The sequence below is a fragment of the Lynx rufus genome, unplaced genomic scaffold (assembly GCF_022079265.1).
Source record: "Lynx rufus isolate CCGP_SWC_20201006 ecotype Redwood Valley unplaced genomic scaffold, mLynRuf1.p SCAF_9, whole genome shotgun sequence".
Lineage (NCBI taxonomy): Eukaryota > Metazoa > Chordata > Mammalia > Carnivora > Felidae > Lynx > Lynx rufus.
The window spans coordinates 39,278,398-39,292,917 of NW_025814897.1; the positions used below are offsets into that span (position 1 = coordinate 39,278,398).

The window sequence follows — 14,520 nt, forward strand, 5'->3', positions numbered from 1 at the left end:
CATTGTGCCTTTGCTCCTTCCTGTCCTTCTGTCTCGGAATTCCCTCTAACCGCCTTCATCCCCTGCATTGGTCCAAATCCTAGGAGCCAGTATTGCTTCCCTTCAAGTATCCTGCTGGGAACGATCTTTCATCAACCTCTCTATAAAGACCTTGGACAAGATACTTAACCTTTCTGAGGCTCCAGGAGTGATGAGAGGATTAAACGAGATCACACATATAAAGAGCCTGGCAGAGCACGCACTCAATAATGTCACCTTGTCCTGTATTCATTTATAAATAACCTTGTGCTGTATTTAGTTGGAAATGACCTTAGCGCTAAGTTGAAGTGTTTTGACAAGAACCTTGTTCTATCTGTCCCGGTTTCCTGGTATCCTCTGTGATGGCAGTCACACACCAGGCCCCTTCGAAGTGCGGAATGAATGCATAAGAATGGCAAATAGATGTGACTAGTGACAGCCATCCAGGTCATGGCCACAGATACACAAATGGGGTCTGCAAGACAGCGGAAGGCCAGGGAGCAGCAGAACAGGACTTCTAGAACTGCACTGTGTGGGAGTACAATGAATGATTAGTGGAAGGGGCTCTTTGAACAAAAATGAGCACCCTGCAAAGCGTGTAGAGGATGGATGGGAGTGCCGGACAAGCCTGAGACAAATGAAGGCCAGAATACAAAGGTGAACATAGTAACATGTTTGTTGGGACGCTATTTCTTTTTACTATTTCTAGTTCACTGTCACTGGGTAGCAGGTCATATGTCGATAAGGTATAAGACAACACTCTTTTGTCTAAATCCCGTATCACCTGTGTCTGGAAAAATAAAATCGATAGGCCTGACTTGTCTCACTAGGTGTTTACTCAGCTGCCTCTTCATTAGATTCCACCCCCAACAATAAGGTACATACCACATGCTCATTTTGAATGGGAAACAAGTAATATTAACTTATTCCGAGCATCTGTAGAGTAAAATTTCTCCATTTTGGTTACAATTGAAGTAAGCTGGACTACTCGAGGTGGGTATATAATACTAACATATCTAATTTACTGTTACTACAGATGTATGTACAAGAACAAGATAATTTTTAATTATAACAATACACCTGAAATAGGTATCGTTCAAGTATGAGAGGCGCCGTATATTAGCATGCTATCAATATCTGGTCATAGAACAAAATATTAAATCAGTAAGGACTTAGGATGAATTCAAGTGTTTCTAAATTTACACATCTGGATTTTCCAAGCCACCAAATTTAAACCTATGGTACAACTTTCAAATTCCATATCCAGAGAAAATAATCACTCAAGTAGCTCCTATAAATGTTAGGCTCTTGTAAAAAGATATAGGCCCCCAAAGTGCTCATTAATGCATTTGTTCAGGTACCTAGGGGGATCCATCAGTTACGCGACTGACTCTCGATTTTGGCACAAGTCACAATCCCAGAATTGTAGGATCAAGCCCTGTGTCAGGCTCCACACTTAGCATGGAGCCTGCTTAAGAGTCTCTCTCTCTCCCTCTTTACCTCTCCCCTACTGTGTGTATGCGCTCTCACTCTCTTAAAAATGAAAAGAATGCATTTCTTTTTTTTTTTTTAATTTTTTTTTCAACGTTTTTTATTTATTTTTGGGACAGAGAGAGACAGAGCATGAACGGGGGAGGGGCAGAGAGAGAGGGAGACACAGAATCGGAAACAGGCTCCAGGCTCTGAGCCATCAGCCCAGAGCCTGACGCGGGGTTTGAACTCACGGACCGCGAGATCGTGACCTGGCTGAAGTCGGACGCTTAACCGACTGCGCCACCCAGGCGCCCCGAAAAGAATGCATTTCTTGAAGACATGCACAGAGATTTATGTGGAGTCCAGAAATTTAAATTTATGCCTTGGTATTATCCTGTCCAAAATGTTGAACTAAAAGACTAAGCTTTCTCAGGAATAGAAGCATGAAGTTTTAATCCAATGCTCCATTTTAATTTTTTTATAAAAAAACTGGTTCTTTTTGGTTTGTATCTTGTCTACTTGGGGAAAAGTTTAAAAAGGATGCCTATTTCAAGGACACGTTGCCTTTAAAAAAAAAGTAGTAGTTCAAAAGTCAGTGTTTGTATTACAGCTCTTATTTTTTTTAAATGCCAGGTCGTCAGCTTCTTAATTAAGAAATCAATTACTGATGAGGTTTTTTTTCGTTGTAGTGATTTTAATACTGCCTCCGAACAAAGCATATGATAAAAACGTCAATAACAATATATTTTAGGAGTGAAAATGTTGAAGGTATAAAAACATGGATAAAGGAATATGAATCATGCAATTGCCATTTTCCATGATCACACCATTAAAACAAATCCTTAAAACTGGTACCAATAACTCATTTCATATGATAAAAGAAATGACAGTTTTTGAATCAGAAACGGATATAAAGTTATTTGGACTCACAGATACAAGTGTGTAGGAGCAAAAAATATAGAGTAAATTTAAAGCTCTGAAGCCATCCATAGGCTATACGGTGTTTCTTAAAGTCTTATCTACTTGGGGAAAAGTTTAAAAAGGATGCCTATTTCAAGGACGCTTTGCCTTAAAAAAAAAAAGTAGTAGTTAAAAACTCAGTGTTTGTATTACAGCTCTTATTTTTTTTAATGCCAGATCATCAGCTTCTTAATTAAGAAATCAATTACTGATGAGGTCTTAATTAGGAAATCTTCTTGCTCTCAGGCATGGGAACAGGAAAGAGGAAAGGAGAGAGTGAAACACTCATTCCAACTGTTAAGACAATCAGCTAACCTCTTAAATATACATGGATGAGTGTAAGTATACGCATGTGTGTGCAAGTATAAACATTAACCACACTGTACCTTTTCTTCCAGTTTCTGTGTGAGAAAAAGGATGACACCATCAAATGCTTTCGCTTTGTTAGAAAGTTCCCTATGATTATAAAGCAAAGCAATTCTCAGCCTTCTAGACTCTAAATCTGGAACATATGTCACATGATACTGGTATAGTTGCCAGTCCTGGGGCAAATCTAAATTAAAGAGGTTTGTGACCAGCTTCACAGGCACTCCACTGGAACCTGAAGAAGACAAATAAAAAACATTTTTTTTAAACCAAAATAAAATCACACCATGCTAATAACGATCGCATCATTTAACAATTTTATTTGCTCCTGCATAGTTGTTGCTCGTGTCAGTGACACAAGACAAGCTCTAACAACCTATAGCCTGGTAACCTTATAGAGTCCTACAAACACACATTTAGGAATTTAAAAGGGATCATGTGTAAAGCAGACCTCATAAGTACATAAGAGAAGACACGGACATTCTTCTCCTTGGGAAAAGAGAAGCGTCAGAATTCAACTACCCCAGGACTCCTTCCAAAACTTGCCTTCCAGCTCTGCATCTGAAATTCAAACTGGCTCAGGTAATATTTTCAGATACTGCTCTGAAATTATGCTGCTCTTGGATTATAAAGAAATGTCCGGTTCTTCCGTGAACACAGCTCCCAGCCCCTTGGAAATCCAGATAATCAAAAGTTAACCCCCATACTTGTGAAAATTCTGGAACAGTTCAATCAGTGGTTACACCACTCTACAAGTCCCAGGGAAGAGACTGAGGGGCAGGACAGGGGAGAGAAAAAGAAATCACACATCTTTTATGTGTAAAAACAGACAAGGCCTCTGGGTTTCTGCTTTCTGCACACACAGGGAGGCCATGTGTGCTTCCAGAAACTGCATCCCTTACAGAAGTTTTTATTCACTTCTTCAAAACCTACAGGACAAATTCAGAGCTGGCTTCAATATAGCTGTTCTGTGCTCAAGATGGCATGAATTCCCTCTAGGACAGAATCAAGGAGGACACAAATGCAGAGTTACTTCCAACTTCTCCTTATAGGGAATCATCCAGTGTTCATGTTACAAAAAAAACACAAAAATTATACCAAATGGGCACTATTTTGCTTTCTTTCATGGAGGAAGTGGAAACATGAGCCTCCAAGGTGGTAAGAAAGAAAAAACATCATGTACGCCTATTTCCTCAGCTTCTACATATGGTAGATATCTGTTAGGAGCAAGGAATTAACTAATTGTGCTCTTTTAATTAAAGAAAAGCTTTCTTTTCTTTTCCTGTATCCTGGGAAATGGCAACATATTTTAGCTGCTCATATTCGTGGACAAAGAGGAGTCATCCTAGAATATCAGAGCTGGCAAGACGCTTGGAAATCACCTATACCAGTGTTTGCAAACTGTAATCGTGACCCATTAGTGCTGAAGTTATGGAAATATATGAGATGACTAATTATGTTTTACGAAATGACAGGGATGCAACAGAGTGGACCAGACTAAGGGCAAGCATTGTCTCATGAGACTTAGTTTCAATTTTTTTCTGTTAGCGTGTGTATGTTAGACATACAATATAATATAGATAACAATATATCTACCCCTTAATTTTTTTTGCATGGTTGTAAGGAGTTTGAAGAAAACTGATCTGCCTCAGGGAGTCTCTCTTACCTTTTGGGACAGTATCACAAAGCCTCTCAACAATCTAATGAAGACAACAGACCTACTTTCCTCAAAATGCATGTGCGCACAACTCTGGGTGCAATTTCAAGGGTGAGTCTGGAAACTGGGTTAGGAATTCCAAAAATAGGCTAGATCTTTCTTTTCACGGCTGAAGTCCAGGGAGGTTATTATTTCCCATATAGGAAAAGTGCTGGAAAAGAGACAGCGCATCTCTTTTAACCCCTATCCCAGGTGGAAGGAGAAAATCTTTTGAACAAGTGAAATGTTTTGGGGAAATGTTACTATTTCTACTAATAAAGGAGAGAATTGAGGCTAAAACAATTAGTGTCTGGATAATGCCTTGAACGTAACAGATATTCAATAAGTATCTTTTAAGTCACTACATAAACTTGTTTACTTTAGATCTAGAAATTAAAATTCCTTAAGCAAGCTTTGGTAACAATCAAAAAGTAAGTACCGTGAAGAGAGGGTACCTGTTTTGCAGTCTCTCACATGGGCCAGTTTCTCTCTGGTACAGACATCCAGATCCATGAAGTCCCGTCTGCTTTTCCCGCTTCTTTGGATGAAAGGACATCTTGCATCACCAGGAGATACACCATCTAAAATATGAAGAGAACGCCATAATGTCTCCTATTTCTTTCCAGTGATATTGTTTACAACTACTATATCAAAAGTGCATTGATAACCAAAGCTCAGATTTTTGTGGCTTTAATTAAAACTGGCCCACACTGCTGAAAACAATCATGACTATACAGGAGTCATCTGCCTAAAAACTGACAATTGTAAAGGAAGCATGGTATGTTTTGTTAGAAATAACAAAGCGATGAGTTAATTCTACCTTATAACATTTTGGTCTAGTCTGCTCCTCCTCTTGGCTATGGAGAAAAAGCTCTATCCCCTAGGCCCCTCTCCACACTCACTTATGGAGGGTAGCTCTCCCTCCCTCAACTCCTGTGTTACAAACACCCTTAAGAGTCACAGACTAAGACTGTCTACACCAACCTCTTCCCAGACTGGAGCTGAATCTCTTACTCTGAAATGCCCAGAACACTGCCATCAGTTTTTATTCTAGATCATTCCCTTGGAAATGAAAGCCAGCATTTCACCTTGGGCCATGTTATTTACTCGTAGGTTCTGGAAAGTATGAAAGTGAAATCTGTTTCCGAATGAACATTTTCTGTTTAAACAGGTACGAAGAGATGCTGGTTTTTTGGATACAACATTGGTACTTCAAAGACAATGTGAAAATAGAAAAATATAGAATATTGTCACAAAGTAAGTGTAGTAGTATTACTAGGAAGTAATAGTATCACCGATTTCCAGGGCTCTGACTTGACTACTGTCTTTTGACAAAGTCACTGCAACTGCCCCCAATGACACCATCACTTGCCCAAGACCACTGTTCATCCCCTTCTCAGTGGAGTCTGAGTCTCCCAGGAAAATCACAACATTTATTTAATTTAAAAAGGTGTTCATAAAAATTATTCTTGCTATATTATCCATATCCTTCACTGCTCTTGGTTTCAAAAGATGTTGGGTAGTTTCTAAAAAATCAATCTACCATAAGGTGATAGTTTCCAGGGGCTAGAGGGAGGGGGAAATGGGGAGTTATTCCTTAATGAGTGTAGGGTTTCAGTTTTGTAAGGTTAAAAAATAAAAAGTCACTCAGAGTTGGTACTGGTGATGTGATTCACAACAATGTGAATGTCCTTAATGCCAATGGAGTCATACAATTAAAAATGGTTAAAATGATACATTTTACATTGTGTATATTTTGCCACAATTTTTAAAAATAAATAAATAAATAAAAATCACTCTCCAGCACTTGCTAGTTGCAAGTGATGGGCAGCAGGCATGGAAAGAAATTCCTAAGAGAAGCTGGACTAGCCTCTGAATGGTGGCAGGAGTGCTGGGCCTGAGGTGCAGCCTCTCAGAACAGGTCTTCTGAGGGACCAGTTCACTTCTGTGAGCTCAGATCACAGAGGGTCCTTCAGTAGAGTTGGAAAAACCCTGGTGGAGAACAAGAGAGCCAAGCACACGATGGTGGACAGACTGCTGATTCACAGAGTCTGGGAGCACCTTAGTGCTTCGAGCTTACATGGTTGTTAGCAATCAATCAATCACTTCATAGTCAGAACAAGGGAGAAGGCTAACAGGTTTTGGCAGTGGTCGAATGGGGTGAATTGTGTGGCCCAAAATTCATATGTTGAAGATCTAACCCCTAATATCTCAGAATGTGACTGTATTTGGGGACGGAGTCTTTAATGAGGTAATTAAGCTAAAATGATGTCATTAGCATGAGCCCTAATCCAATATGACTGGTGTCCTCATAAGAAGAGATCAAGACACAGACAAATACAGAGGGAAGACCATGTGAAGATGCAGGGAGAAGACAGCCATCTACAAGCCAAGGAGAGAGGCCTCAGAAGAAACCAATTCCGTGGACGCCATGGGTTTGGACTTCCAGCCTTCAGAATTATGAGATGACACTCTTCTATTGTTCAAACTACCCAGTCCGCGGTACTTTGTCACGGCGGCCCTCGCAAACCAGCGTAGGGGCACGCCACCCCACACTGTGATAGCGGCCACTTGCAGTAGCATGTTGACAAGACCCTGAGGCCAAATCTGGGTTTGCAGTGAAGAGAGCTGCCATCCAATGGTGATGTCTACCACGGGTGGGGAAAAAAGAAGAAAGCCGTGGCCGCAGGTAAGCCAGGTTTCTTCCATCCCCGCAGGGTGGTGGCAGAGGCATCCATATGTCATAAAGAATTTTTTTTTTAATTTTTTTTAATGTGTATTTATTTCCGAAGGAGAGAGAGACAGCGTGAGTGGAGGAGGGGCAGAGAGAGAGAGACACACACACAGAATCCGAAGCAGGTTCCAGGCTCTGAGCCATCAGCACAGAGCCCGACACGGGGCTCAAACTCACAAACTGTGAGATCATGACCTGAGCCGAAGTTGGACGCTCAACCAACTGAGCCACCCAGGTGCCCCTCATAAAGAATTTTTAAAAAATGTTTTTTAATTATTCAGTGAACAGAAAAGATCAGAAAACTGGATTCCTGGTGCCTGTGGACGCCCAACTACCAAGCAGTCTCAGGAAATTCAGCAGCAGACTGTGTTTGGGGAGTCCCAAAGAAACCTAACACACAAACACGGGATCCTCCAAGAAAAGGTAAATGGAATGTTTGAGAAGTGAGCCTGCTGCTGTAACGCTGAGTGGTCACTACTGCTCCCTTCAGATGGAGAGGAGCCGGATGGAACAGACGGGGTTGCACTTACGTGTCTGGGAAATCCTGCTCGTTCCCGCAAAGTCACCAGTAGAGGATGCTTCACTGGCACTAATATCAACAGATGTAGGCTAAAATAGGAGAAAAAAAACACCTTGGTTACATTTAAGATGTTAAATCGTAAACCCAAAGGTTAACACAAAATAAGAACTGTATCATGTTTTAAGTCATCAGATTACCATGAGCCAATGCTAACAGGGAAAACGCTTGAGAGATGCTAAGAGACTGCCCATTCTAGAAAAAAAGGACAAGGACAAGCTATAGTTTTCCCCATTTATCAGACCTTAATCTTGACTGTGAGCCAGACGCTGCTGTCACACCCTGGAGGTGTAGAGAGGCAGCTGTGACTCTCCTGCCCGAGGAAATTCATCACACAGAAGGTGGTACCCACGAACACACACAGCTCCTCCTTCACAGCCTCCACACGCAGGGCCTCCAGTATGAACACGTTAGTAGCAAGAAAATAAACTGGGCCCAGGCGACCTGGGTCACTAGCTTGGGTGAGGACTCTCCTGAATAAATGGGTCCCAAATTAGTTCATAAAACAGACGGAGAGAACCCTTAATATTTTCTCTTCTCGCAGTAACTATTTCTTGTTGTTCAAGACGAAAAGTATCTTGGACTGCTAAAAAAAAAAAAATGCATGAAGTCAAGAGAAAGCAATGCCACGAAAGTAAAGGCACAATGACCACAGAGTACCCACTTTTGAGTACTTTTGGTCTACGAGACTGCTCGAAGGACTGACAAGGAGTAAGTCACATCGCTCAAAAGTTGCTGATTTGCCAGCCAATTTAACCTCGTTGCCTTGTGTGTCGAGAAATAGCAATCGAATCTAAACCACATCTGTGCTTGAAATTACTTATTTTTATGCATGAATTGGGCAGACAAATCATATCAGGCTATATGCCCTATAACAGTACTATCGAAGGTGCAGGAATTTTTTACCAGGAGACTTAGAACCGAGTCAAGTAATTAAGCAACACTCAGAAAGTAGGAAAGACTGACACACCGGCCTCCAGCTCCCAGTACCTTTCGCTAAGCAAAATATCTCCATGAATATCTTCCTCGGATGAGACACCCCCACCCCCGCCCCGCAGAAGGGAAAAATGGGAGAAACCCCGGGAAGGCTCAAAGCGGAAAGGGAAGATACGCCACGCCTTCCCAGCAGACAGGGAGAGGTCAGCGCAGAAGGACGCGCTGTCCACGAAGAAGGCAGAAGAGGAGAGAGCGAGACCGCGTCGGCCACGCGTTCTACACACCGACGGCGCGTCCGCGGGGCTGGGGCTGCGGGCCCTGCCTCGTGCCCTCACGCGGGCGCGACCACTCATGTTCGCCACCAAGAGCACAGCGACTTCAAAGGCAGCGAGGTCTCAGTCAGGAGATTCGTCCCACGGCGGCCAGAGGGCGAGGCTGGGACGCCGGGGGGGCCACCGTGGTGAGAGACGCAACGCAGGCGCGTGTGGGTGGAGGGGCGTGCACCGCCCACCGGGATCCCGTGGCCCGTGGCTGGGGTGGGGGGAGGGGGGGCCCGGACTTCCGTTTGCTCTCCACCACCCCCCCCCCCAAATTTGGCATCGTCCACCCGTCTGGGTCTTGCCCGTCTTGCGTGTCTAAGGTTGCATCGAACTTCTGGTCTCCTTTCGTCCTCTCTGCTCACTAGTGTGCGTTAACACCTAGGTGTGACAGCCACAGCGTTTTCCATTCCGTGAGTTGTCTGTTTACATCTGCTGCCATTTTTTGTTTCATCTGTTGCCCTTTTTTGAAAATCGGGTTTCTCGTGTTTTTCTTTGCGATCTGGAAGAAATTTTATTTATGTATTTATTTATTTTTTTAACATTGCAAATAACTACCCCCGATCTATTCCGTGTTAATTTGAACTAGGAAGCCCTTCATCTAACCCAGATCCTTGATTTTGATGGAGTCAAAGCTCCACGGTTTGTGCTTTGGGAGTCTTTCCAAAGGAAAAGTTTCCCTGCCCTAAGTTTGCGAGGACATTATATGATATTTTCTTTCCTTGACTTTATAGAGTGTACTGTTCACATTAAAAATCGTGTATCATTGTATATATATGAGTATATATATGAATATATATATGTAATATATATATAATATATATATTTTATATATATATATTATATATATTATATATATATATAATATATATATATATATATATATATATATATATATATATATATAATACTTTACCCTCTCAGGAAAGGATAGTTAGGAACTCTGGTAACTGTTAACACATGGAAAGGGCCACTGGTAAGAACAGTGAACAGAAGAACAGTGATGACTGAGCCATTCAAATCAAATTAGCACCTTCACAGGTAAGGGAAAGGGCAGGAAATTTACTTCACAAGCCCCTATAGAGTGAGACTCTTTAAACCGTGTGGTGGTTTTTCAGTATATCTACAAATTCTCTGATTCTCTTCCTCTCCGAAGGCCAAGTGCAATTCCCTCCCTTGAAGCACGGGCTTCTCTTAGTGACTCTCTTCTATGTGAGAACGTGGCAGAGGTGATGCTATGTGACTTCTGTGAGTAGGTCACAGAAGACACTATAGCTTCCTCCTTAATGTGTCTCTTAAATCACTTGTTCTGGGGAATGTCAGCAGCCATATCAAGAGGACATTCAAGCAACCTCAAAACAAGATTTATGTGGTGAGAGACTGAGGCCTCCAACCAGCCACGACTTGCCAGAAGATAAGAGTCTTATCAAACTTCTCATCAGAAACCAAGCAACCTGGAAGACAAAGGAGTCCCATTTCTAAAGTGTCCAAAGGAAAAAAAAAAAAAAAGTAAACCTAGAATTCTAAAGCCAGAAAATATATCTTCAAAAGGAGGGTGAAATTAACGCTTTCTCAGAGAAACAAAAACGGAGAATTCAAAGCCAGCAAATCTGTACTATAAGAAATATAAAAAGGAAGTCTTTAAGTAGAAGAAATATGAGACTGTACAGAAAATTGAATCTATATAGAGAAATGAAGAGTCTAGCAATAAATAAATGTAAAATACAGTGCATATTTTTGCATTTTTATTTTCTAAGATAGCAATCCTAAGCAAAAATAGTAGCAATGTGTTGTTGCATATATGTATTGTTTTATATAGCATACATAAAAATAAAATGCATGCCAACAATAGCCAAGAAATGGGAGGAATTGGGAATACACTATTATAAGGTAAGGTAACACTATGCAGCAGGAAGCACTATAACGGTATTTAATGGTGGAATCTAGTTATTGATATATTAGTAAGCCTTATGGCAATCAATAAAAAATTATAAGAACAGTTATAAATAAATAATAAGTCAATTATGGAGATAAAATAGAATCATAAAAAATGCTCAATTAACTCGAGAAAGCAAAAAAAACAAAAAACAAAAAAAAAGATGGAACAAATAGAAAACACCTAGCCAGAGGGTAGATTTTGATCCAAACATATCAATAATCATACTAAATATAAATGGCCTAAATGTGACAATTAAAATGTCTACGAAAAGAACCTGATTTAAATATTGCATATAGATAGGCTAAAAAAAATGGAAAATGGTATACCATGTAAACCCTAACTGAAAGAAAAATGGAGTAACTGTACTACGATCTGTTGGGGTGAATCGAGCCCCCACATTTGTACATTGAAATCCTAGCCCTAAGTACCTTAGAATGTGATCTGATTTAAGGAGGTCTTTACGGAGGTAATCATGTTAAAATAAAGTCATTACCGTAGGCCCGACTACAGTATGACTGGTGTCCTTGTAAAAAGGGAAAATGTACACAGAGATACATAAAGAGAAAGATGATGTGGAGAGACACAGGGAGAACCTGGGTCTACAAGCCAACGAGAGATCCTGGAGCAGATCCTTTCCTCATGGCCCTCAGAAGGAACTCACACCTTGACTTTGGACTTCTATCCTCTAGAGCTGTGGCACAGCCTTGGCAAACTTAGCAAACTTATACCATCAGACGGAGTAGACTTCAAAACAAGAAATATTATCAGGGATAAAAAAGGGAAAACTTAAAATGACATTATAGGACACTCAATAGCAGCAGAATATATGTTCTTTTCAAGTGCATCTGGAATATTAACCAAGAGAAACTGGATGCTGGGCTAGAAAACAAACTTTAAAGCATTGTTAAAAATAGAGATCATACAAAATATATTCTGTGACCAGTGTAAGATTCAACTAGAAAACAAATGGAGTTACTTCCAGAAGACACCCAAATATTTAGAAACTTTATAACATACTTGTAAATAATCTATGGGTCAAGAAGGAAGTTTCAAAGAAAATTTTTTTTAATTAGGACCAATTAAAACATATGAAAAATTTGGGGATGCAGCTAAAGGAGTGCTTCAACAAAAATTTGTAGCATTAAACACTTTTTTTTAACAGTAATCTAAAAACTTCCATCTTAATAATCTAGAAAAAGAACAAAGTACACTCAATGCAAGAAGAAAGGAAATAATGAGGACGAAAGCAGAAATAGACACAACATGAAAACAAGAAATGGATATTTGTCAAATTTTAAAGGCAAGTCAATGGAGAAAGGATAATTTTTTTCACCAAACGGTGCTGAAACAATTCGCCATCTGCAAGAAAAGGAAAATTTACCTATCCCTCACACTTTATACAAAAATTCATTCAAAATGCATATAGATTTAAATGTAAAATGCAAAACTAGAAATGTTCTAGAAATTAGATATAGAAGAAAATATTTATGACCTTTGATTAGGCAGAGTTCTTATATACACCATAGAAAGCACAGTCTATCTAAGAACAAAATGATAAATTGGGCTTTACCAAAAGTGTACCCTTGTTCTGTGTAAGATGCTGTAAGGACGATGAAAAGGCCACAAAGAAAATGGGAGGAAATATTTGCCAAGCACATTTTTATAAGGACTTTTCCCCAGGATATATATAAAATTCTCAAAATTGAAAATTAAGAAAAACACAATTTTAAAAATGGGCAAAAGACTTGAACAGACACTTCACCAAAGCAGTAAAAGCAGCACCAAAAAAAAGCAGCACGTGGGTGGCTCGGTGAGTTAAGTGTCCAACTCTTGGTCATGACCTTACAATCATGACCTTGCGGTTTGTGGGATCAAGCCCCACATCAGGATCTGCACTAATAGTGTAGAGCCTGCTTGGAATTATCTCTCTCTCTCTCTCTCTCTCTCTCTGCTTCTCTCTCACTCACACATGTGTGCACACTCTCCCCCACCCAAAATAAACTTTTAAAAACCAACAGCACCAAAAAAATATGTGGGCGGCAACTAAACATATGAAAAGATACTCAACATTACTAGCCATAAAGGAAGTGCAAATTAAAACCATGGTATGACCCTTTTACACACCTAGTACAGTATCTAAAACAAAAAACACCCCGAAGTGTGACAGTGCCCAATGCTAGCAATAGCGTGTAGCAACTAGAACTCTCATACATGTTGGTGTGCGTGTAAAAATGTAAAGCCACCTTAGAAAACAGTTTGGCAATGTCACCTAAAGTTAAACATATATAAACTTACAATACAATCTAGCAATCCCACTCTTACTGATCTAGGAGAAATGAACACTTATGTTCACAGAAACCTGTATAGTTGGCTGTTTTTGCAGCTGTATTCACAATCGTCCAAAACTGAGAATAGTCCAGATGTCTTTCAACAGATGAATGGATAAACAAACTCTGTTACATTGATACCACTGAATATTACTTAGCGATAGAAGGAATGAAATATTGAATGTCACAACAACATGAATGAATCTCAAATGCATTTTGCTAAGTAGAAGTAGTCAAACACAAAAGGTGACACTTTGTAGAATTCTACTTCCGTGACATTTTAGACAAGGCAAACTGTAAGGTTATAGGACAGATTACTGCCAAGGTTGGGTATAACATGGTGAAATTTTATGGAAGATGAAAGTCTTCCATATCATGACTATGGTGATGGACATACACTCTAGGCTTTTGTGAAAACCCATGGACCCGTGAAGATTAATTTTTTTCTCTATGTAAACAACGAAGAAAGTAAGTAAGCTAAAACTACCAGTTTAATGACAAATATTGCCTGACTAGATAAAGAAAACCCCCCAATGCAAGCTGTTTAAGTGATTCACTTTAAATACTGGGAAGCAATGGGTTAAGAAGGAAGGTGTTAAAAATGATATAATAGGGGTGCCTGGCTGGCTCAGTCGGTTGAGCGTCCGACTTCAGCTCAGGTCACGATCTCATGGTTCGTGAGTTCGAGCCCCGCATCAGGCTCTGGGCTGATGGCTCAGAGCCTGGAGCCTGCTTCCGATTCTGTGTCTCCCTCTCTCTCTGCCCCTCCCCCATTCATGCTCTGTCTCTCTCTGTCTCAAAAATAAATAAACATTAAAAAAAATTTTTTAAAAAAAGGATATAATGAAAAGCTAACCAGAAAAGAGCTGGAGTAGCTGTATTAGTGTCTGAGAAGGTAGACTTAAGGAAAGAAGAATTATGGCATATCATAATACATGATTGATTTTCATAATAAGGATAATGTCAGTTCAAGAGGAAGGTGTGACCATTTTATATTCCCCCAATAATTTAGCCTCTAACTATATAAACAGAGAAATCCATTCTCATGGGCATGAAAGATATAATATAAAGTTCTAATTTGTGTCTGGGGTCTAACCTGCATCTATAAAAGGGTTTGCCTTATGATGTGCCCTTCAAAATTAAGTATTCAGAAGCCCAATGACCTGACTGTTCAGCA

The 14,520-nt window shown here is 40.1% G+C and overlaps 1 protein-coding gene across 1 annotated transcript in view; it reads right to left on the reverse strand.

The window, feature by feature from the left end:
* The window catches only part of PIWIL4 (piwi like RNA-mediated gene silencing 4), a 45,299-nt gene extending 36,186 nt beyond the window's left edge, over positions 1–9,113 (reverse strand). The window contains exons 1-6 of the mRNA XM_047072401.1: positions 9,045–9,113; positions 8,485–8,505; positions 7,778–7,856; positions 5,828–5,925; positions 4,969–5,122; positions 2,838–3,052 (exon numbers count right to left, since the gene is read on the reverse strand). Of these exons, the coding sequence (XP_046928357.1) occupies positions 2,838–3,052; positions 4,969–5,122; positions 5,828–5,925; positions 7,778–7,856; positions 8,485–8,505; positions 9,045–9,113 (636 nt within the window). The remainder of the gene's footprint in view (positions 1–2,837; positions 3,053–4,968; positions 5,123–5,827; positions 5,926–7,777; positions 7,857–8,484; positions 8,506–9,044) is intronic.
* Positions 9,114–14,520: the final 5,407 nt, after the last annotated feature.